Source organism: Chamaea fasciata, unplaced genomic scaffold (assembly GCF_029207755.1).
Source record: "Chamaea fasciata isolate MVZ Bird 193981 ecotype frontalis unplaced genomic scaffold, bChaFas1.0.hap1 SCAF_17, whole genome shotgun sequence".
NCBI classification, from domain to species: Eukaryota; Metazoa; Chordata; class Aves; order Passeriformes; family Sylviidae; genus Chamaea; species Chamaea fasciata.
In genome coordinates this window covers 7,923,810-7,944,640 of record NW_027094102.1, presented here as the reverse complement: position 1 = coordinate 7,944,640, position 20,831 = coordinate 7,923,810, and the positions used below count along the sequence as shown (strand labels likewise).

Genomic DNA, 20,831 nt, shown 5'->3' with positions numbered 1-20,831 from the left:
CACCGCCCGTCCCATTTATCCCGCCCGCCCACCGCGCAACCCCCCCGCCCCGCCGCAGTAGGGCCGGCGGAGGGAAGAAAGGGAAAACAAAGTTTCCAGGAAACGGGCGGCTTTAGGTCCCACCTATTGAAAACAACCACCCGCGAAAAAAAAAAAAAAAAAAAGAAAAAAAAAAGAAAAAGCAGCAAGTCCCGGAGCCCCCCGGGTTGGCCCCACCGGAGCCCCCCGGGACCCCACAGCCCCCGGGTAGGAGATGGCCCCGCTGCCGATCAAGAGGAGGGGAGAGCAAGGGGGCGGAGAGGGGCTGCGCGGCTTTCAGCGAAGTGCCAGGACTCGGGACTGTTTTCTCCTTATAAAGTTCTCTCCCTCCTCTGGCTGCGTCCCCATCCTGGCCAGTCCTGGTGGGATGCGCTTGCCGGGAATTGCACCCCCTTCCCGTAGCTGCATCCCTGAGAGAGGGAGTCTGGAGGGAAAACGTGATGAAAACTTTGCTGCTGGACAGCTGATGTGTTGGAATCAGCGCTGGTTGCTCTGGGACATGGAAGTGTGCACACAGCAGTGACTCCCACATTCCCTAGAAGTCCCTGCCTCACGCACTGGCCATTCCTCGCCTGCCTGGGAGTCCCTGCCTCAGGGTCTTGCCAATGGTACCACCTGCAGTTGCCTGGCCTGTCCCGCCCCTCTGTGTGTGTCCTAAGGGTCACCCAACACACTAGAGACCACCTATCAGGGACAGAGGGCTGAGACCCCACACCTCCATGGGCTCTGGGGTTTGGGAGTGCACTGCTACCTTCGCAGTAGCATGGCTTGTTATGAACAAAATCTTGAGAAGTTTCCTGGATTACTTTGCTCATATACTGGTTTTCCTTCTTGTGAGTTAAGTTGCCCAGGAGCAGGACCCAGGATGGGGGCGGGTGTTCCTGGTGGAGCCCTGAAGTGACTCTCCTTGTCTGGCCCTTGGATGGATGCAGGATGCTGCAGCCTGGGCTCTGGGAACGCTCCTCATTCTGACACGTCCCCTCCTGCTCCCCCAGACCCCTCAGTCCTTACCCCTCCCAGGTTTGGTGATTGGTGCATCACTCCAGGGCTGTTGTGGCACCTTGTGGTAGGTGCTGTCCTGTAAGATGGTTGGGATCCATCACCTGGTGTACTCAGGGTCACCTCACAGGGCCCCCACAGGGGCTGTTCCCTGGTGAAGCCCCACTGTCCTGGTGTGCCCCATTGCCCAAGTGTGTGCAGCAGCTGGATCTGCCCTCCCCACACTTGGGGTGGTCCTGGTCAGGGGCCCCCAGCTGTGGGCAATGCTCTGCTCAGGCACGTCAGGGCACTGCACTGGGAGGGTTGGCAGTGAGTCAGACTCCTCCTCCAGCTCTACAAAGGGATTTTTGGTACTGACAGGGCTGGTAAGGTCTAAGCATGTCAAGGGCCGAGACCAGAAGTCCCATGTGTGGGGGGCTCCTGGTGTGTCTTGCTCTGGGGGCACAAGGCTGGTTTTACAGAAGCACTGCCTCACAATGCAGCCGTGGCTGGGGGAGTCCCATCCTCCATCACCTTCTTTAAGGGAGGCAGGGAGGGACATTGGAGCAGAAGCAGCAAATCCTTGCTGAGAGAATGCTTGGGACAGCTGGTTTTGATGGAAACAATTCATGCACTACTCCACCACGTATCTGTATGGGCTGGGTGTGTGCAGGTCATGGTGGGGGGCCTTTGCCAAGTGCACAACTGGTGCCAGCAGGGCCCTCCTCACCCCAGCAGTGCCACCTCACTGCAGAAAGATCTGTACAGGAATAGCCTGTCAGGGCTGCCCTGTCAGTGTGCCACTCTCGTGCTGGGGTCTTGCTCTCTTTGCTCAGATTTGAGAAGGGACACTGAATATGACACCCTCTCCCTTTTCCCAGACCCCATGGTCCTTGTGGGCAGCACTGGGTCGAGTTGTCGCCATGGATGCAGGGAAGGGTCAGTGGGGGTGAGGGTCCCATGGGCTGCCCCTCTCTCTGAGTGTCAGGGCCACAAGAATTGCTGACCACTGCCAGGCTGCTGTGACACCTGGGGAGGGCTGGTGGCCATGGGAGCTCACAGCTGGTGTCACCTGCCCCGAGCTGGCCTTGCTCCCAAGGCTGCTTCCTGGGCACAGGAACCTCTGCCACCGGTGTTAAGTGCCACTCTGTCTGGGCTTGTGCTGGTTGCTGGGTTCGGCTCTGCCTGCACAAGCCCACCCTTTCTCCCGTACCCAGGGTGAACTCTGGATGAACTCTACAGCGGAGGTGCACACTCGGGAAGTGTTGTTTGCTTGAGTTAATGTGTGACAAACAGCCAGAAGAGCACCTCGGCAGTGGAGGAATTGGGAACGGCCATTTCTCACTCGGCTTGGAAGCAGGAGCAGTTTGTTGCCCTGAGGGGTGTGTGGGATGTGTGGGACTGGGCAAGCTGGGGTGTCTGGTGCTGGGCAGGCTGTTGGGATTATCTTCTGTCTGGTTTCCTGGCCAAGCACAGAGCAAGAACGACTCACAGTACCTGTCCCTGCTCTGGCACCTCGGGCAGAAGTGGCAGGAGACAAGTGCCTGTCTGTCCCCTAGGGCTGACTCCCAGGGCTACCCCTCTGCCTCTGTCCAGTCAGGACTGTCCCTCAGGGGCTATCCAGGGAGCTCTGGGCTTGGTCGCAGCACCTCACCAGGAGGAAACCTCCCTTGTTTCCAGCTTTAGTGCCCATTTCACTCACCACCTTGTATCGCGGAGGCATCTGTCTGCCCAGGCACTGGAAAATGCCGCCCATGGTAGCCCAGCCACATTGCTGCTGTTATTTTTACTCTCCTTAGTAAGACAAGGTTCCATTAAGAGGGTGTTTGCACTGCTGAAGCCCAGAATAACTCCTCATTTGCTCAAGGTGTTCAGTGCAGGGCTGCGACTTTCCTCGCCCCCACCCCGCTCCTGGAGCTGCTTCAAAGCGTGCCGGTGCCTGCAGCGCCGGTCCCTGCCGTGTGTCCCGCACAGACAGAGCCGCTGTTTTGCTCCGCTGGGTGTGTGCCGGGGCGGCTGCAGCCCCTCCAGTGCCCGCACATCCTGACTCAGTTCCTTGTGCAGGCAGATAAACAACCCGTGAAAAAGGGCAGTGTCTGCTCTGAGTCGCCCTGTTAAGTCGTCAACCGATTTCAGGAGCTCTGCCCATCTCCCGCGGTGCTTCCCCGCCCCGGGTATTCCCCAAACTCAGCTCTCAGCCGAGCCGCTGCTCCTGCTGTCCCCCGAGGCCAGGGGCACCTGTGTGCTCCTCGGGGGAGAGCTCAGCACCGTCCCGGGGTGAGGGTCTGTGAGGGGCCATGCAGGGATGTGACTTCAGGACCAAGTGTCTTATGCCCATGATGACAGCAGGGCCAGCGGGGAGCTCTGGGGGTTCTGTGGGCATCCTGACAGGCAAGATGCAGCAACTACCCCTCTCACACCTCTGATCTGTGAAAGTACCTCCCAAAGCTGGGATGAAAGACCACCTGTGGTCGGCAGAGCCAAGGGGCTCAGCGACAGCAGCAAACAAGGGTCCATAAGGGCCCGCAGGCTGGGGCGAGGGAGGATGGGGTTGGTGATGGCATCACGCTTGGTTTGGGGCTTTGGTTGCCACGGGCAGCTCTGGCGCTGGGCCAGCGACTGAGCAAGGCGGGCTCAGTGCAGCACGGGGCTCCCGGCATGGTGGGTTTAGAGCCGGCATCAAGGGGGGCTTGTTCCCAGCTGTGGGCGGCTGCCTGCCAGGAGGAGCCCTGCAGCCTTTCCTTTGGGAGGAGAAGTGGCTTTTTAAGGAAAAGCAGATTGTTTTTCCACCTGGCCCCCCAGACAGGTGTAGCGTGCTCTGGTGTCACAGGCACAGGGCAGATGCAGCCTATGGAGTTGAGGTGTCCGCTGCTCCCAGGGCAGGGCGAGGGATGTGCGGTGGTCCGGGGCTCTGGCTCCCGGCTCATGGCACAGGCTGAGCCAGAGGCTCTTCCCGAAAAATGCGGAGCCTGAACCAGCATGGTCTGGAGAGATTGGCCAGCAGATGATAACCAGCTTCTCTTGGGAGTCCTGGTGCAAGGCACCCCCTCCCGCTCCTAGTGGGGATCAGGAGGAATTCATTATGTAACTGCCTTTGGTTTTAGGCAGAGCCTGTATGTTTATTTAAAAGAAATGAGAGAAAAAAACCCTCTCGAAAGTCTCTGGGTTTATTGGGTCTCCAAGCACAGTGGGGGAAAGAAAGCTGGGGGCTTCCCTGGCAAGGCTCCCAAGCAAGCCCCTGGGAGGTGGATCCTGTGCTGGACAGCAGCAATGCATGCAGGGGAGGTGGATTCTCCAGCTGTGCCAAACCTTTCCTTGCTGGTGGCCTCAAGATGGCCACAAGGCCAGTCCCACTGTGGCAGGGTCCCACAGCACTCAAGAGTGAGCTGCAGTGCTGCAGGATGGGCTCACATCCACTGCCAGGATAGTCACGAGCCAAACACAATGTTATGCAAACTGATCTGGCTGTACCTGGTGCAAACTGAATTCCAGCCTCAGTCTGTCATTTCCCAGCAGCTTGTTGGAACCCCCCCAGGCCTCCCTCCCCAGGGCGCCTGTTCCCCCAGGGCGCCGCTCCCCAGTAATCCCTCACCACCTTCATAGCTTGCAGGCTCCAACGGGTCTACAGGGGGAAACCAGAAGGGTCTGTGCTCCCCAGTTGGTGCACTGAGTGTTTGTGCTCCTCCAAGAGTTCACATGTCCAGATTTCATGCCTGAAGCTGGGTGGTTCCCTCAGAGCTAACACATGAGCCCTGTGTGTCCCCCATGCAGGTCACCTGCACCCGACTGTCCTGTCATCATCTTCCCAGGGTGGGTGTCTGCAGGGCCCCTGAGCAAGCACTGCAAAGGCGTTTTTCATCCATCCATCCCTTGGGATGCAGCACAGCTGGGATTTTGGAAAGCAGCTGGGTCAGCTGGCCAGCTCAGATGAGGTTGAGTTACGTCCAGCCCTCGGAGTTCTACTCTTTGGCGTTACCCTTCACCCTTCCTGTTTTCCTCTGGTATCACTGGTTTCTTTGGTTTTCCATTTCTTATGGCTACCCTACAGCTCCCCAGAGCACTAGCAACTCCCCAGCTCAGTGACGAGCAAGACCTCCACTTACTCTGCCAGACCAGGCACTTGGAGATAATGAAGCTTCTCTGGGACACCTCTGCTTGCAGCCATATCCCGGTGCCAGGACTGAGCTGGTGTCTCTGTCCCACAGCTCAGCTCCCTCTTGCACCCAGAGCTGTATCTGTGTTTACCTGCTGAAACCAGATCCACTGCCCTGGCTGTCACCCAAGAGGACAAATCCAGGCAAGACAGCATTCCCACTGTGGAATGGACCAAACCCCCAACTTGTGTTTCTGAACTCCCATGGCTGTTTGTGGCTGAACCCCAGTTCCAGGGGCTGCCAGGACAGGAATGGGCCTGTGGTGGCTCTGCTGACACCAGAACTGCTGGGGAGCCCATCTGGGGGGTTCTGAATTTTCCCACGTGCTGATGTCAATGCATCTCTGCCTTGTCACCCATTCCCACGCTTCCTCCTTGACTGGGACAGGGCACAGCTGTGGCAGTGGCTGGGAGCGTGGGAGCCCCAGTGCCTCTTGCTCTTCCTCTTATTTTTTTCCTCTTCCCTCTCTCTTGTCACAATTGAACGCAGTGATCCTCCAGCCCCCGCAATTTGTAGGGCAGAGTTTGATGGGAATCTGGTGGTGAAGAGGAGAAGAAAGAGGAAGAAGGGTGCTGTGGCTGTCTCTGGTCCCTGCTCTGTGGCAACCCACGTACTGTCTGCTCTGCTGGAGCAGGGCTCATGAACCATAGGGGGAATGGCTGACCAGGAGCTGCCATGGGGAAGAGAAGGTCAATCCCTGGGGATGGGATCTGTGCCTGTTCCAAGGGCCCTCCACTTCTCTGAGCTGGTTTTGTTGTCTGCTGCATCCAACTTTTTGACCGTTTTTCCTTTGGAGAAAAGTATTTCCTGGGGTCTTGTGGGAGCTTCCCTCTAAGGTTGGAGGGTGCTCTGCACCCTGGCACTGCCAGACCCTGACCAGCCCACACTGCTGGATCCCTGCCAAGTCCTGATGAATGATTTTGCCATTTCATGAGGGAAAGGAGACATTGATTAACTCCTGTGCTTGCCTTTCTGGAAAGGTTATAGCTTAATTGGTCAAACTTGGAAGTCATAAATCACGTACTGAAGGATCAGCAGAGATAAGAAAATTTTTCCAGAATGTTGCAAAACACTTTTTGGTAGGAGGAAGGAGGGATCTGGTTATGTCCACCCAGCTGTGGGGGCTGATGGCTCTTCAGTGCACAGGACTCTTCCAGGGAAACGATTCACCCTCCAGCCACAGGCCGGAAATTCCCCTTTCTGTTATCGGTTAAACTCAGGATTTTCAAAATATCCTTTTTTATTTTACTTATGGAAGGAAAAAAAAACCCAACAGGAAAGTCATTGTTTGCTTTATTCAGAAGAATCATAATTCCATCTGGTTTGAAAAATGACTCTCTTTTTCACTGGAAAGTGCAATTTCTCCAACCTAAAAGCTGTAATGGGGGGATACAGCAGATCAGCTCTCAACAGAGCGGAAAATTGAGCAAGGGAACTGTCAGGCTTGGCTTGGAATGATGCTGGAGGGAGAAAATATTTTTGGCTCTCACAGTGAGCGGGGCCCCATCCGAGTGGTCATGGCTTGCTCTGGCCACATGGGATGGGGAATGGGCACACTCAGCTGTAGGGCATGGGGATGGGGAGGAGGGACGTATCAGGAAGAAGCAGAAATGTCCTGGCTCGGTGACCTTTGTGCCATGCAGGATGTGGCATTATTGGAGAATGGAGAATTGCAGAGCTCTAGGCTCACACAGGACAGGCTGTGCTGACCTGTCTGGGTTCTCTAGGACAATGACTTTTAAACCAAAAGGAATGGGATAGACACAGTGACCAAGATTTCAGTGGAGCAGGGACAGAATTATCAGTAGGGAAATAAGTGTTGAGCTGAGGAAGATGGAGTCCAAAAAAATTGTAGGGAGAAGTAAAGACAATAGGGTAGGATTAGGAGTGGTGACAGGCAGAGGTCCTGTGGCAGGGCAGGGCCAGGGTTGGCCCCGTTAATGCTTCAGTAATGACCCAGACAGGAGGAGCGTGGAGCCCGCAGGGGGCAGCTGGGGCCGTAAGGAGCTCAGCGGGGCTTGGCTTCAGGAGCTGGCAAAAACAAGGCTGAGGGGGGTATGAGTGATGCTCAGCCAGACTGGGATGGGCCAGTGCCCTTTGCCGAGGCGCAGCATCCCGCAGGGTGCGAGCCATGACCGTGCTGGGCTGGGAGGAGGAGTGTGTTTTTCTAGAACGGCCTCCAAGGCAGAGATTGCTTCTCCTCTGATGTCTCTTGATTAGCTCATGCTGTAGCTGCCCAGGGGGGCGGCCGGCCAGTGCCTGGCCCCAACAGCCAGGGTCCCGCCTGCCATCACCCACTCCCGGATACCCAAACAGGCAGTGCGGGGACAGGGTCTCTGGGGACATCAGGCTTCTTTGGACTGGGATCAGCAAGGTCGCACCCAGGCCAAATGGGTCCCAAAGGCTTCAGGACAGTGCGTTCCCAAAACAGAGTGGGGAGGTTGGGCAGGATGACACCACTCTGCTCATGTACTGGGAGGGAGAACAGGAGACTGAGGCACTTAACCCTTACAAAAGGGTCCTTTGAACAGCACCAAGGTGCTGGCAGTAAGTAGGAGAGCCAGGCTGTGGGCACAGCCCATGTAGGGGGCACAGGGGACATTCTTGGTGGCACCAGCTGCCTGTGGGCACTATGCTGGGGTGGTGGGAGCAGCTGAAACCTGGGTGAGAACCCCAGCATCTGGCTCTCAGTGGGACACTTCTCACTTTCCTCCATGAGGACCATCCAGGTGTTTCTCTTCAGGTTTATTAATGTTAATGGAGTTAGTCCCGTGTTAATGAGCACACACAAACCCAGGGCCCACTGCTGGGGCTCAGTCAAGGCTGCAGGACCAGCACAAGGATGGTAAAACCATCCAGTGGAACAAGGAGCACAGTCAGTGACAGGAACATCTCACAGGTCTGCACTCCCCTGGGATGCTCCAGGCACAGCTTCTAACGTGGGAACTCTCCCCACTGCCTGAGACAAGGCTGATACTGGTAGGGATAAAGGCACTTTACGGGAGGATTACTACACATCTGGTAGATTGTGAATGAACCCTGTGAGCTGGTGATGGAATTACTGCTGATCCACAGCAGGGAGAGCACTAAGGACAGGGAAACAAAGATTCTGGGACTGAGGGTGGGGTAAGAAGTTCCAGCATCCCACCTCTGCGCATGGAAAGTCTCATCCAGTCCATGACTGAGACTCGTGCAGCTGGAAAGAAACAGCCCCAGCTGGAGGAACTGGTTACTTGGCATTCGCTTTAGCTGAACTTTCAGTGTGGTGGTTCTCCAGGTAAATGATTTGGTGGGCCTTTTCAGATGGGCAGGGTGGTCTGGGACTCTGGAGGTCCCTGGGCAAAGCCAGGCTTGCTGCTGGGGATTCTTCCATGGAGTTCTGTGAATCTGAGTCTTCAGAGGAGAAACTGCTCTGGCTGGAAATCTGGAAGTACTGGGCAGCTTCTGCCTGTGGCCTCGCTGGTGCACCAGCTGTGCTGGGATCCAAGGCAGTCCCATGGGGCACAGCAGTAGGACGTGGTGGGTCAGCACCTGGGAAGCGTGTCCAGGGAGGCAGGGTGAAGGGACGCCTTCGAGGGGCCTGGCTGCGCTCCTGGGAGTGGTGTCCTGGTTCTCCTAGGCTGGCTTTGCTCCTGGCTTTGGGATTGGGGGTGTCAGCAGAGATGTGGTGGTGAGAGGTGTGGGCACTCTGAGGCCCCAGCCAGCAGTGGGGCTGCAGAGAACTCTGCTCCACACCCAGCGTGGAGCTAGGAGCGGTGCTGCGCTGGGACTGTCCTGGCTCCTGGGGCTGTCTTGGCTCCTCAGTGCTGGTCTCTGGCTGCTCTGCCAACCCCCTGCCCCCCAACTCTGCTGGCTTGGGGCTGTGGGCTGCTCTGCACACCAGAATTTCCGAGTGAGGGGCTGCAGACCCTGGGCTGGGGGGGCTGGAGGAGTCTCCCTGCCCATCAGCTTGTGCTCCCCAGGCCTCCTGCAGTTCTGCCAGCATCTCCTCCAGGATCTGCCGGGTCTCCTGGTACCTGTGCTGTGCCTCTGTCCAGGCTGCCAACCCTTGGCTGCTCTGCATCCTGCGCACCTGAGCCTTCATGTCCTGCAGCTTCTCCAGGGCGAACTCCACCGAGAGCTTCTGGAATGATCTCTGCAGGCACCGCAGTGCTTGGCCTTCCCCACGCTGTGCCCGCGTCGAGCACTGCCGGCAGTCCAGCTTCAGCCCTGCCACCTACAAAAGAGGAGACAGTGGTTGGTTTCATGGCCACCAGCAGCACCATGTCCTGCAGGGGAAGATCCCCTTCACCCACCTTGTTGGAGAACCGGACGAGCTCCTGCAGCAGCTCCCCTTCTGCCTGCCGCCGCTCCAGCTGCTTGGAGAAGCTCATCAGCTTTGTCTGGAAAAGGGCTGCTGCCACTTGGAAGGCATCTGCCTCAGGGAACGTCGTGTCTCGGACCTCAGCCGCCTCCTGGCACAGGGTCAGGCCATGCTGGTACCGAGCCTGCATGGACAAGAGGAAGGAACAGCTCCACACCTGGGAATGGTGCTGACCTGGATATGTGCGCAGGGTGATGTGCTGCAGGTAGCACTTGACATGCCCATTACAGATAGATGGGAAACACTTCTGGGCAAGTGAGCAGAAACAAAGAAATGGGATTCTCCAAACCTCTGCTCTGCCCTGGGCTGGTTCAAAATGCACCAAATGCACCTCCTGTCCCAAGTGGGGTCACCATGCCTCACCCTCCCTCCCTGCAGTGTGTGTGATTAAAGGGCCTACACAAGCTGGGGGACCAGAAGATCCTCATCACCACGTGTTGTGTGATGGATGCCCAGGATTTGAAGGAAAAAGGAGCTGCATGGCTGGAGTGCAGCAGACCCAGCCCAGCACACATCAAGGAACAGCGCAGCCATCCCCTCACTGGAGCAGGACTGCCCAGAGTGCCCACAATGCTGAGCCTGACAGCATTGCAATGTGACTCAACAGCTCTGCCCAGAAGCCTCTTTCAAAACCCAGAGAATGTCTGTTATAGAAAAGCCCCTCCAGACGTACTGTGGCCTGGGCGAGGAACTCCTTGAAGCGCTCGGTGGAGCCCTGGCAGCTGTTGGGACTCCAATCCTCAGTGCCCATCTCCTGCAGCTGAGCTGCTGCCTCCCCATCCAGCCAGGACCCCAGCTGTGACAGAGCAGAACAGGCATCAGGCTGGACCAGCCACGGCAACAGTGTGTCCACAGCACCTCCCCTTCCTGCCCCCACCGGGCATCCCAGCCCAGGCTCAGACACACACAGTCGCCCATAATGAAAATCAAAGCTCAGGCAATCCTGCCATTCTCCAGGCTTCCCTCATCATCAAAAACAAAGGAAACGTGACCAAAACACTCAGCCATGGAACGCTACAGAGGGCAACTTCAGCTTGTGGCACCCCAGGGACACCCAGCTCACCTTGCCAAACTCAGTCTCGAGCTCTCGGACCTTGCGGAGGAACTCCAGGTGCTCCAGGCAGCTGTTGGATTGGGACACGAGGTTGTGAAGTTCTTCCTCCAGCTGACTATACAGCCCCTCAGCCAACTCCATACTGGTCCTGAGGGTTGGGAGGAGAGGGACCATCAGTGCCAGGTGCTGCCAGGCAAGCTCAAGGGTGCACAAAGTGGAGGGGAGCAGGTCTCTTGCTCAGCTCTTGAAGCCAGCTCTGCAGGCACCAGGACCCCAGCCCATGGAGCAAATGGATGGCAGAGACCACAGGATTGGAAAGCCCCATCTATCAGTGCAGCCCAGCCTCACTGAGAGAAGGGAGCAGGAGAGAGCAGTGGTCTGTTTGAATACATGGACTATGGAGCAGCGTGGCATGGCTGGACCAGTGCAGCACCACCAGATGGGTGCAGCATTACTGGCCGAGAGCGACATCACCGGGGTGAGTATGGAATGGCCCGATTACAGCATGACTGGATGAGTAACAGCATGGCCAGATTACGGCATCACTGGATGAGTATGGCACGTCCAGGTTGGGGTGACATTCCTGGATGACTACAGTGTGGCCAGAGGAGCCATGCACGGCCAGATTATAGCATCACTGGATGAGTGTGGCATGGCCAGACAAGTGCGACATCACCGGACGATCACGGCATGGCCGGGTGAGCACAGCACAGCTGCCCGGGTGTGGTATGGACGGGACTTGGCCCCACCTAGTGGTTTTTCCCGAGCCCAGCCCGAGGCATTGCTGCCGGCATTGCAGAGCAGTGGCAGATCGGGCCTGGCCTGGGGCGGGAGACCCTCTCAGGGATCTGGCACCAGTGAGGATGAGGGGACTCCTGCAATGGGCTGTCCCAGACATGTGGTCCATGCTTCCAGAGCAGGACCGAGCATGGCAATAGTTTGGGCTCATGGGACTGGGCTGGCCATGGCACGGTGGCTCTGTCACCCAGCAGGAGCTGGGGGTCCCTGGCACTGGCACCCCGTGACCAGCGGAACTGCCCCGTCCTACCTGACGTGGTCGGAGGCGCAGAGGCGGGCGGCCTCCCTGCGCAGCCTGGCCAGCACAAACCCACCCTCACGCTGCACCTGCACCAGCTGAGGGTCACTCAGCACCTTCTGCATCAGCTCCTGGTGCCTCCTGATGCCCACAGCTGCGTCCTGTGGAGAAAGGGAAGGTCACACAAGTGCCCTACCTGGGGCCTCACCTGGGGTCTCAGCCAGCACAGGACAGGTACCTGGGGCTGCACTCCAGGCAGGAGCAGAGGGGACAGGGAACAGCCCCATGGCCAGTAGCAGCCAGTCTGGGAGCGGTTATGCCAAGTTTTGGGCAACTGAAGTGAAACGTTGCTGTGGCTGCACTGCAGATGGGCACTTTGGGAATGTCCCCAGCCTGTGGTGCTGCCACCCGTTACCTGTGTCCCTGCCAGCGCATCGGTGTTCCGCAGTGCCTGGATGCAGCGCTGCAGCAGCTCCAATGCCCGCTTGAGGCTGGCTGTGAAGGGCTGCAGCTTCTGTGGAGGACACACACGGTGGGTCAGTGGGGACAGCCTGCTCGTGAGGAGGAGGAGAAGGAGGAGCAGTGCCAGGACAGATCAGGAAAAACTGTGAGGCACTGGGTTAAAGCTGATGAGGAAGGGAATGTGGAGGTGGATGGGCAGCTGCAGGCAGGAGCAGGTAGGAAGGAACTTGACCCTCCTGTACTCACAGCCCTCCTTTTCATTCCCCTCTCCCAGCCCTTCCTGTTGCTTTTCCAGGGATGTGTGCGGGGCATATAAGACGTGGTGGGGACAGAGGGACACGGGGAGGTGAGGCAATGGCTCATGGCGTGGTAACAGACACCTGGAAAAATTGAACCCACTCGCCGTGGCAGTAGGGGAAGGCACCATCCAGCTCTGGGGGCAGCTGGGAGCTGTCGACGTGGCGGCCCAGAGCCTTCAGCGATGTCAGGGTCTCCACCTGTAGGGCACAGGGCTTGTAAGGCTGCCTGGGTCAGGGAATAACCCCCAACCATCCCAGCCCAGGGGACAGGGACAGGCTCACCTGCACCCCAGACAACCTCTCACGGTGGGAGACCAGTTCCTTCTCGGCCAGGAGCAGCATGCTGTGGATGCAGCCTGGAGAGACACTCTGTGGGAGGCAGGGGAGAATCACCAGGGCAAACCCCACATGCAGCCCTCAGGTCACCCAAAGCAGTGCTGGGGTTTCCTGGGTCGGCTGAGGCTCGTGAGCTTGTTGCAAAGGAAAAGGCTCCCACTGTCAATGATGTGGGAGATGGAGGCATGTCACTCAGGCCATGACCTCGTCCCAGCCACCAGCTCCCTGGCAAAGGGCCGTGGGAAGAGCTTTATGAGTGAACTCCTCTCACACCAGTGACACTTCCCCATGAGAGGAGCATCAGGGCCAACATGGGTTTTATTTGGGCATGCAAAGGCAAAGGCAAATGGTGCTGTGGCAAGGGGGAGCCCAGAGACCCTGGACAGCACAGAGCACTCCTGTGGCACTACCTGGGCACTGGCACTGACACTACCTGTGACTCTGCCACAACAGTGGATTGTCACTGCAGAGCCCATCTCCTGGTGAATTCACATAGCAGTATGCTGGAGGGCTCTTGGTGATGCCTGCCGGGTGATGGCAGGGCTCAGAAGGGATCTTTGGGGATCGTATGGAGAGCAGGCACAGGGGAGGCTCTGAGGGACCCCAAAGGGTGGCAGCATTCCCTCCCACACGGGGACACCCCTGGCATGACTGTGGCACAGGCACATGGAGCCTGGTGTACCTGGACAGAGCGGAGGGCTGAGAACAGGACGGGAGAGGGCGGCTGCTTCCTTGCATCCACCACAACTGTCAGCCCAACATCCTTCGCTTCTCGCCTCTCACCATTCTTCACCTCTTGCCTAGCGAGGGGAAACGCAGCAGGAGTGGGGGTCCTTCCCTGGGGCAGGACCCTCTCAAAGCCCCCTCCCACATTCTGCACCCCCCAGGCAGCCAGAAGCCCACAGGCACAGGCAATGGCCTCATCCCTGTGGGATTGCCCCTGCCAAGGGCTCAGAGCGTCTGCCTCTGACAGGGGCATGGTCCAGGGTCCTCAGGGATGTGCCCAAACCAGAGTGTGTGGGATGCTGGACATCCATCTCAGTTTAGCCTGGGTGCTGCCTGGAAGCCCTGAGACAGGTAGCAGCTGGGGGTCACTGGCAGGTCCTGCTGTCCCTTACCTGGGGAGGGAGCAGAGGTAGAGGATGAGCCTCGCCAGCTCGGCAGCTGAGCACCACGCAGCCCGCCAGGCACTGCCACTGGTGGTCACCAGGAGGAGGGCCCTGCCCAGCCTGTCTGAGCTCCCTGTGGGGAAAGGCTGAGTGACCCCTCTGGCAGCCACCTGAGCCCCCCACAATGGGCTGGGGTAACCATCAATGCTGCCTCAGCTCAGGGCCCGCCATGGTGGCAGCCCCTTGGGCCCTTCTGGAAGGGGACAGCCAGCCCAGGGGGGTCTTGGCATGACTGTCTGGAATTCCAGAGCTGCTGGGGACATTTTTCCTGAGAAAAAGATGGGGTTTGTTACTGCTTTTTGGTTCTTGGGAAAAAGAAGGAGCCAAATGTTTAGTGTTTGGCAGCTAAAGCTGAACAGCTTCACTGGAGAGGAATGGTGTGGGAGGGCTTGGGGCGGCTGGGACCAGGGCAGCTGCTCTGCACAGGCTGCCTGCATTTATGTTTTTAATGTTTTTGCCCAGCTGAAAGGAAATTTTCCGCTTGGAGTATTTCTGGCCTCCAGTAAAGCCCTAAAACCTTCCTCCAAAACACCCTCTCCAGCAGCCTGTGTTTCCATCCACAGGCCTCTCCCACTCATTCCCTGGGCTCACAGTGCCAGCAGTACCTGGCAGGCAGATGATGCCTGAGCGCAGCAGCCCAGTGTGCAGGTCCTGCCAGGCTGGAGGCTCTCGACCACCAGTGCCAGTGCTGGGCACAGAGGGACCATTCTTGCAGCTGGCACTTTCCAGGGACCGTTCCTCCGTGGGAGCAGCAGTGGCTGCATTCGTACCTGTGCCCAGGGATAGAGGAGAGAGAAGCTGGCGACACTCAACAAAGCAGAGGAATAGCAAAGCCCCAGCAGTGCCTGGTCAGGTGCCACAGCCCCACAGGATGGTACCTTTCCCTGCTGCCCTGGCTCTGCCCATCCTGGGCGAGTAGATGGCCGACATCTTCTTCCAGGCCCCTTCATGCTGGCTGGTGACTCTTTCATCCTCGGCGGCTGCCCCGAGCCGCGTGCCCTTCAGGAAGGAGAACTTGTGGCTGGAACCTGGGGGGAGCCGGGGCCTGCCCCGCTGCACCAACCCCCCTTGCCCTGGCACACCAGGAGTCGCTCGACGGGACTGGCGGGTGAGGAACGTGGGGCTGCCAGCCCCCTTCCTGTGCTGTGCGGGGGTCTCACGGGGGGTGGCAGGGGGCAGCTCAGAGCCAGGGCTGTCCGGCTCCTCCAGGATGGCTGCCATCAGCCCAGAGCCGAAGCTCACTGGGTTCTGCAGCGCGGCCATGTAAGAGTCACGTTGGCGGCACTTTGGGCCATGTGGCCCTGGCTCCTGGCTCAGTTTCCTCCCCATGCACGGGCTGCAGGGACTCTCCTCTGAGCTCAGTGCTCCCCCGCAGGGCCAGGCATCTGCTCCCGGTCCCCCATTTGCCCAGGGGAGCATCTCCTCGGCCCCAGCCCTTCTTCTCCCTGGTGGGTAGGTGGGCAACAGGGATTTGGTCAGGACGTCCATGTCCTCCTGGGATTGCTCCAGCAGGTCCACATACTCCCCCTCCAGGTTCTGGCTGATGATGTCGCTGAGGCTGGGCACAGCCAGCATGGACGGCTTCTTCCGCAGACCTGCCTGCTCCACCTTGATCAGTCCTGGGTATCGTCCCTGGCTTGACTTCCAAGAGGTGGCCTTGCAGCCTGGGATGGTGCCCACAACGTTGCTGTAGGGTGTGGGGACATTTGCTGTGCCATGGGGCACAGGTGTGCCAGGTGCTGCCAGCTCAGATGCAGTCTCAGGAGCAGGTTCATGTTCGGCACCAGTGGGCATAGTGGTGCACCTGGGCTTGTCGGTGAACTCAGGCGTGGCAATCCGGCTCCACGGCAGTGGGGTGACACCGTTCTCAGTGGCCACCAGGCAGGTGTGCAGGGGAGCTCCGGCCCAGCTGCTGTTCACCTCCTCCAGCCAAGCGTTGGTAAAGAGCAGTGCATGAGTGGCCTCAGGGACAGGTGTCTCTTCCACTGAGCGCAGGTCCAGGGAGAGGTGCTTGATGGTGACACGGGCTGTGTGCTCCTCACAGGGCTCTGCCTGCAGGTAGAAGTCCCCGGGGCGCAGCAGGAGGGGGTTGAGCGGCGCGAGGTGCACAACCACCTTCTCATGCAGACATAAGGGCCAGCCTTCATGAAGAAAGATGCGGTTAAAGTAGGGAGCCTGGGAGGGAGGAAGAACACAGCGCATGAGAGAGCCCTGCCAGCTCTGTGCCTCCCAGCCATCCCCACACACTTGCTGCCCAGCCCTGTGCTTCCCATGATGAGGATGAAAGAGCCTGGTGACCCAGTGCAGGTCCCTGAGCCAAGCCCCTGCAGCACAGCCCTGCAAGCCCACCCTGAGCCATGGCTATTCCCAGGATGCAGTGTCTTCCCACATGCATACAGAGGGAAAACCCCTGCTTAAGCCTCTCTAGGACCAAGACAAGATCACCCCTGCCCTTATTGCAGGGACCAGATATGCAGGACAAATCCCAGGGAGCTGGGTGTGCCATGGTCCCCGCTGCAGAGAGTGGTTGGGACAAGGAGTGGACGTGCAGGGAGGGAGCCCACAGGCCAGAGTGCCCATGCGGGCAAGACTCCTTAGGGCAAACCCCCCGTGCCTGGGAGTGGCTCATGGGGGCGGCGTTGTGGGGCACGGGGGCTTACACAGGCCGCCTGCCGCAGGCGCTCGAAGAGCCGCTTGGCCGGGATGAGGAACTGGAGCAGGCAGCAGAGCCCATCACCCTGGTAGCTGGTCTCCAGCAGCCGAAACACCTGGCCCAGGACGGTGGGAGCAGTGGCATCGAAGGGCGGGTAGAGGGCCTGGAGAGCACTTTGCACCACCGCATCCAGCGACCCGGCATCCTGTGGGAGGGAGACAAGTGTTGCTGGTGGGAGAGTGGCCCCGCAGAGGGGACACGGTTGCCCCTGACCCGGTGCCCACCATCCCACGCTGCACCGTGCCACTGTCGGGGCCCTGGGACACCCACACTGGCAATGCTGCTGAGCTCAGGGGCTCCAAACCCTCCTGGACTGGAAACACGGAGAACCGGGAGTGGAGCACAGCAAGCACGGTGTAGGCGGGACGAGCGGCACGGCGGGTCCGGTTCCCAGCGCCGGACTGCGGTTAAGGAGCCTGGGATAAGTCCCGAGGCAGCAGCCGCCTTGCTCGGGCGCCAGCCATGTGGAGGCGGAGGAGCCACAGCAGCCGAGGGGTTAAGCAGAGTCAGACCAGACAGATCGTGGGGCTGTGCCGGGCTCCGCAGCTCGCTGCAGGAATGCAGCAGATGGGAGGAAGGACAAACATCTGAAGATGGATAGGGTGTTTTGGTCCAGACTCAGTGCTGAATTCGCCAAACTCAAAATTATTCCTGTATTTTCTGGGAAGCGTTCTGCCGCGTTGCATCCCCTCACACTGCCCCAGAGCGGGGTGAGGACACTGGGTCTGTGCCACCTGTGAACCAGCAGTTCCCAGTTCATTCTCTCAGTGCTGCAGGAGCTGCTGGCTGTGTGGCACGGCTGGTACATGGAGAGAAGCCATCCCACAGCTCCTGTGATGCCCGGGCTGTGCTCCAGGCAACATGGGGATGAGTCTGGCACAGCTGTCAAGAGGACCCCGTCGGCAAGTGGGGAAGAGGAGCATCCTCCGAACAGCTGGGTCCTGCTCCTGCTTCCTGGTAAGAGCACCCAGGAAATCTGGTGGAATTAGCTCAAGGTGAGCATTAGTTTCAGGCAGCTAATCCCTGGTCCAGGAGCCCATAAAGAGACAAAGGGGCCACGGTTAATTCAGCTTAATTAGTTTTAATGCGCTTTAGCTAAAGCACTTTGCAGTCATGCTCTGGTTAATTCTTCATGTCTTTTTTTCCATGTCTCGGCACAGGAATCTCCTGCCCTTGCACCTGACAGGAGAAGCCACAGAGCAGGGCAAAAGAGGAGGCAAGCCAGTTCCTTCTCAGGGCCCTGATCTGCCACTGTGTTTCCTGTCCAGGCTTTCTACCCTTGGACCTTTCTCCTCAAGCTTTGTCTTATTGTGTTCAGTTCCTAGAATGGACTGGAGACCTAACTCTGGAAAATCCCTGATGAAGGGCAAAGCCCAGCATCCCATTCCACGTTGCTCCAGTGCAGAGCCCTGGTGCAGCCATCTGGTCCCCAGTGCTGAACCCAGCTGGGTGCCCACCGCCTCCATGCCCAGCACAGCCAAGCTCGACTTCTTCCCCATCCCAACACCGAGGCAAGGAGACACAACAGCACAGGAGGATCAATCCAGCTCTGAATGCTGCCATGAGAGATGAGCCAGAACTGTCTGCCTTGCCTCCAACAGTCTTTTAAATGCTCCCAGGGGTGGTGACTCCACCATCGCCTGGACAGCCTGTGCCAGGGTTTGACAAGACATTCAGTGAAGAAATTTACATTCAGTGAAGAAATTTTTCTCTAGTATCCAGTCTAACCCTCCCCTGGCACCACTTGAGGCTGTTTCCTCTTGTCCTATCACCCAGGACTTCATCCAGTTGAAGGGATCGCGTGAGCCAGTGTCAGGAGAGAACCAGGGACTGATGGAAGCATCAGACACAGCCTGAGTTGTGCTGGGGAATATTTTGGCCTGGAATGATTGACTAAAAATGTTTTCATGGAGTGTCACAAAGCACTTCATCACTGGGGGAGGCTTTTGGGGTAACCATGGTGCAGCGTCTCCGAGTTCGAAGGCGAGGCCACATCCGGGCCGGCCAGGAGCCCATAGGAATCCAAAAGCAGCCAGTTATCCCAGTCCCTCCACCCGCTGAGAGGGACCCGGAACAAAGGCATTAGGGAGCATAAGGAGATTTACATTTGCAAAGCTATTTCCATTTTAATAAGCCAAAGTGCTGTTAAATAGAGATTGATATTTCTCCCCAAATACCCATATTTTTAAACTGGTTTACATCAACAAGACAGGCTGGGCTTTGGGGTTTTGGTGTGGTAAAGTTGTTAAACCCATGCCCAAAGCCACAGGGTGACTCAGCTCCAGCTCCTTTCTCCCCCCTGCTCAGGAAGGAGCGAGGTTTGAGCCTGGGACCAGTCCTGAATACCAATTCCTCTGCCTCTCCGCAGCCGTTGCTGTCACCAGCTTTGGCAGGACACGATGCAAGCGCTCAGCCTGGCCCAGAGCGGGAGGCCGCGCTCAGCTCAGAGCCCGGGGCAACGGCACGTGCCGGCTGCGGTGACGAATGATCCAATCGGTCTGCCGAGCATCCCCTGTGCTGGCACGGCTCACACGGCAGCTCCCACTCGCCGCCCGCATCCCCCTGACAAACTTTGCGGGGAAGTTTAAGCATCGCAGGATGCAGCTCCGCACACACCTGCCCAGACGGCCACGGCCACGTCCTCCTCCCTAACTTATCCCCCACCTTGCACTGATCTCCACCTTCACACCCACCTCCACCTTCACATCTGTCTCTGCCTTCCCACCCTCCTCCTCTCTGCCCTGACACCCTCCTCCACACCCACCTCTGCCTTTGCACCTCCTTCCACCTTCGCTCCCGACCTCCCTCTGCTGTCGCTCCCGCTGCCCCCCCCGTGCCCACCTGGTGCCCGCGGGACCGGCAGCCACGGGGAGGGGCAGCGGAAGGGAGAGGGATGCCCCAGGAATTACCATGTTTCCCAGGAAGTGGCAGAGGGGCCGGGGGCCGCGCCACAGACCGTCCCGTCCCTCCTCCTCCTCCTCGCCGGCTCTCCCCGGCCCGAGGCTCCCGGCCGGTCCCCGTTCCACCGGCGGCTCTTCCCGGCGCCGGCGCCTGCGGAGCCGCGGGCGGGGGCGGGCAGCCCCGGCCCCCCCGGCGCCCTCCGCCCGCCGCGCCTCTTCTGGGGGAAAAAAAGAAGGGAGGGAAAAAAAAAAAAAAAAAAAAAAAAAAAAAAGAAGGAAAAGAAAGAAAAGGCGAAGAAAGCGGGAGCGGGGCGGGGCGGGGGAGGGAGGGGGTGGCCTGAAGAGGGACGGGGGGGGGGGAGGGCCGCTTTCCTGTGCCCGCCGGCGGGAGCCCCCCGTACGCTCCCGAAGCGCGGCGTCCTCGGGGACAGTCTCCGTGTCCCCGCGGGCGGGGGGAGCGGCCCCCGGCTGGAAGGGATGGGATCGGAGTGGAGTAAGAAAGAAACCCCTAGCGGGTGGCAGGAGGCGGCTGTACCGGGGGTCCTCCCCCAGCCCCCGCCGTCCCCCCCGAGCAGCTCCAGGCGGAGGGTCCCGGAACACACCGGGAACACGCAGAGCTGCATGTGCATGTGTGTGTACATGTCTGCAGATGTGCTCATACATGTATTTTGTGCGGGGGTGCCCCTCTTTTCTAATCCACCCAGGGTCAGTGTGTTCCCCTGGCAGTGGTCTGTATCCTGGATGGACTGAATGTCTCCCAGGTCCCATGGCTGAGTTGCCCCAAAAGTGCAGCAGCAGGACAATGAGTGCCTCTCTGGGGGCTTTGAGCTGTTCCAGGGATGGGAAGAACCTACTGAGGGGCAGGATCACTGGGATTCAGCAACCAAAACTGTACAAAAACAACAAGCATAAGAGCCAAAGCCATGGATTTGGTCTCTTCTAAGGCAGTGCTCCTTCACACAGCCCTGCCAGTCCTGGGCACAGACACCTCTCCCAGCCCCAGGCATGCTGAGCACAGCTCTCCCAGCCCCAGGCATCGTGAGCACAGCGTCACCAGCTCTGCCAGCCCTGCACAACATCCAGCACTCTCAGCCTCTCTGTGCCTTGCTCAGGCTGGAGTCATTTCCACTGTTGTATTCGTGGGAATGGGCTCAAGGCCGGGACTGCGGCTGGGAAAAGACCAGGGCGGGTGGGACGGCCACAGCGTGGGCTGCAGGCTGCCGGGGCAGTCTCGCTAGTGAACATTTGTCCGGGGATCAGTGAGCGGCCAAAGGACACGCTGTGAAAACAAGCCGAGACGGGAGGAGGTGCAGCTGGGCTGCTGGCGT

At 58.8% G+C, this 20,831-nt stretch overlaps 1 protein-coding gene across 1 annotated transcript; it reads right to left on the bottom strand.

The window, feature by feature from the left end:
- Positions 1 to 6,463: 6,463 nt before the first annotated feature.
- Positions 6,464 to 19,713, bottom strand: KIAA1755 (KIAA1755 ortholog). Its single transcript, XM_066199015.1, has 14 exons — positions 19,513 to 19,713; positions 16,551 to 16,748; positions 14,769 to 16,065; positions 14,496 to 14,660; positions 13,840 to 13,963; positions 13,404 to 13,521; positions 12,668 to 12,754; positions 12,467 to 12,583; positions 12,040 to 12,138; positions 11,637 to 11,785; positions 10,598 to 10,736; positions 10,208 to 10,330; positions 9,467 to 9,658; positions 6,464 to 9,387 (listed from the first exon to the last, which is right to left on the bottom strand). Exons 1-14 carry the CDS (start codon positions 19,513 to 19,515, stop codon positions 8,401 to 8,403), a joined length of 3,798 nt encoding a protein of 1,265 aa, XP_066055112.1. The 5' UTR covers positions 19,516 to 19,713; the 3' UTR covers positions 6,464 to 8,400.
- Between the last annotated feature and the right edge of the window lie 1,118 nt (positions 19,714 to 20,831).